At 71.0% G+C, this 692-nt stretch overlaps 1 protein-coding gene across 1 annotated transcript in view; it reads right to left on the bottom strand.

Annotated features, from left to right (window-relative positions):
- The window catches only part of Cherp (calcium homeostasis endoplasmic reticulum protein), a 9,918-nt gene that overhangs the window by 5,669 nt on the left and 3,557 nt on the right, over window positions 1-692 (bottom strand). The window contains 1 exon segment of the mRNA XM_033759379.1: window positions 74-185. Within this exon segment, the coding sequence (XP_033615270.1) occupies window positions 74-185 (112 nt within the window).

The raw sequence follows: 692 nt of genomic DNA, 5'->3' as shown, positions 1-692 counted from the left end.
GAGGCGCCCGCCCCCCAGCCCCACCCCCGCCCCCGGCCCCAGCCGAGCCTGCCACGGCCCACCGCCTCCGTACCCGGGCGATCTTCTGCTGCTTGTCCTCCTCCACAGCCAGGAAGCTGGTGCAGTAGATGGGCACCACCACCTTCTGCAGGGCAGCCAGCAGCTCCCGCGCCTGCTTGCGCTGGCTGTGAGGGAGAGACCTTCCGCGCGTCAGGGCCCTGGGGTGGGACCCAGCCGCGGGCCCGTTACCATCGCGGCTCTGGCCACAGCACCCTCTGCCTTCTCAGGAAACGGACTCCAACCCAGCCTGGATGGAGCCTGGTCTGGGGACGGGGGGAGGGCTGTGGCCCAGGCCTGGCGCCCTGGGCGGGCGTGGAGTGTCCCTGCCCTCCCCAGATGGCGGCCAGGATGAAGGGGCAGAAAGCTGCAAGAGCCACACATGCGCAGGGGCCGGGAGGCTGCGGTGGCGTCGGGCGGGGCCTTGCGCTCCGTCACCTGCTAAGCACAAAGCTGAAGCCACCCAGTAGAAAGGAGGGCTGTGCCCAGCCACGGGCCACCAAGCAGCACGGCCTAGCACCCCCTGCACTTCTGCCCAAGAAGTCTCCAGGGCCACGTGCCAGACCCCGCGTGGCAGCACCCGGCCAGCGTGGCGTGGCCCACGGCAGGAAGGTCACCGGCGCAGCTGAGCAGGA

Source organism: Fukomys damarensis, unplaced genomic scaffold, assembly GCF_012274545.1.
Source record: "Fukomys damarensis isolate Sample0158 unplaced genomic scaffold, DMR_v1.0_HiC HiC_scaffold_37, whole genome shotgun sequence".
Lineage (NCBI taxonomy): Eukaryota > Metazoa > Chordata > Mammalia > Rodentia > Bathyergidae > Fukomys > Fukomys damarensis.
Note: the sequence above shows the minus strand (reverse complement) of the source record. Positions and strands in the feature narration are given on the sequence as shown.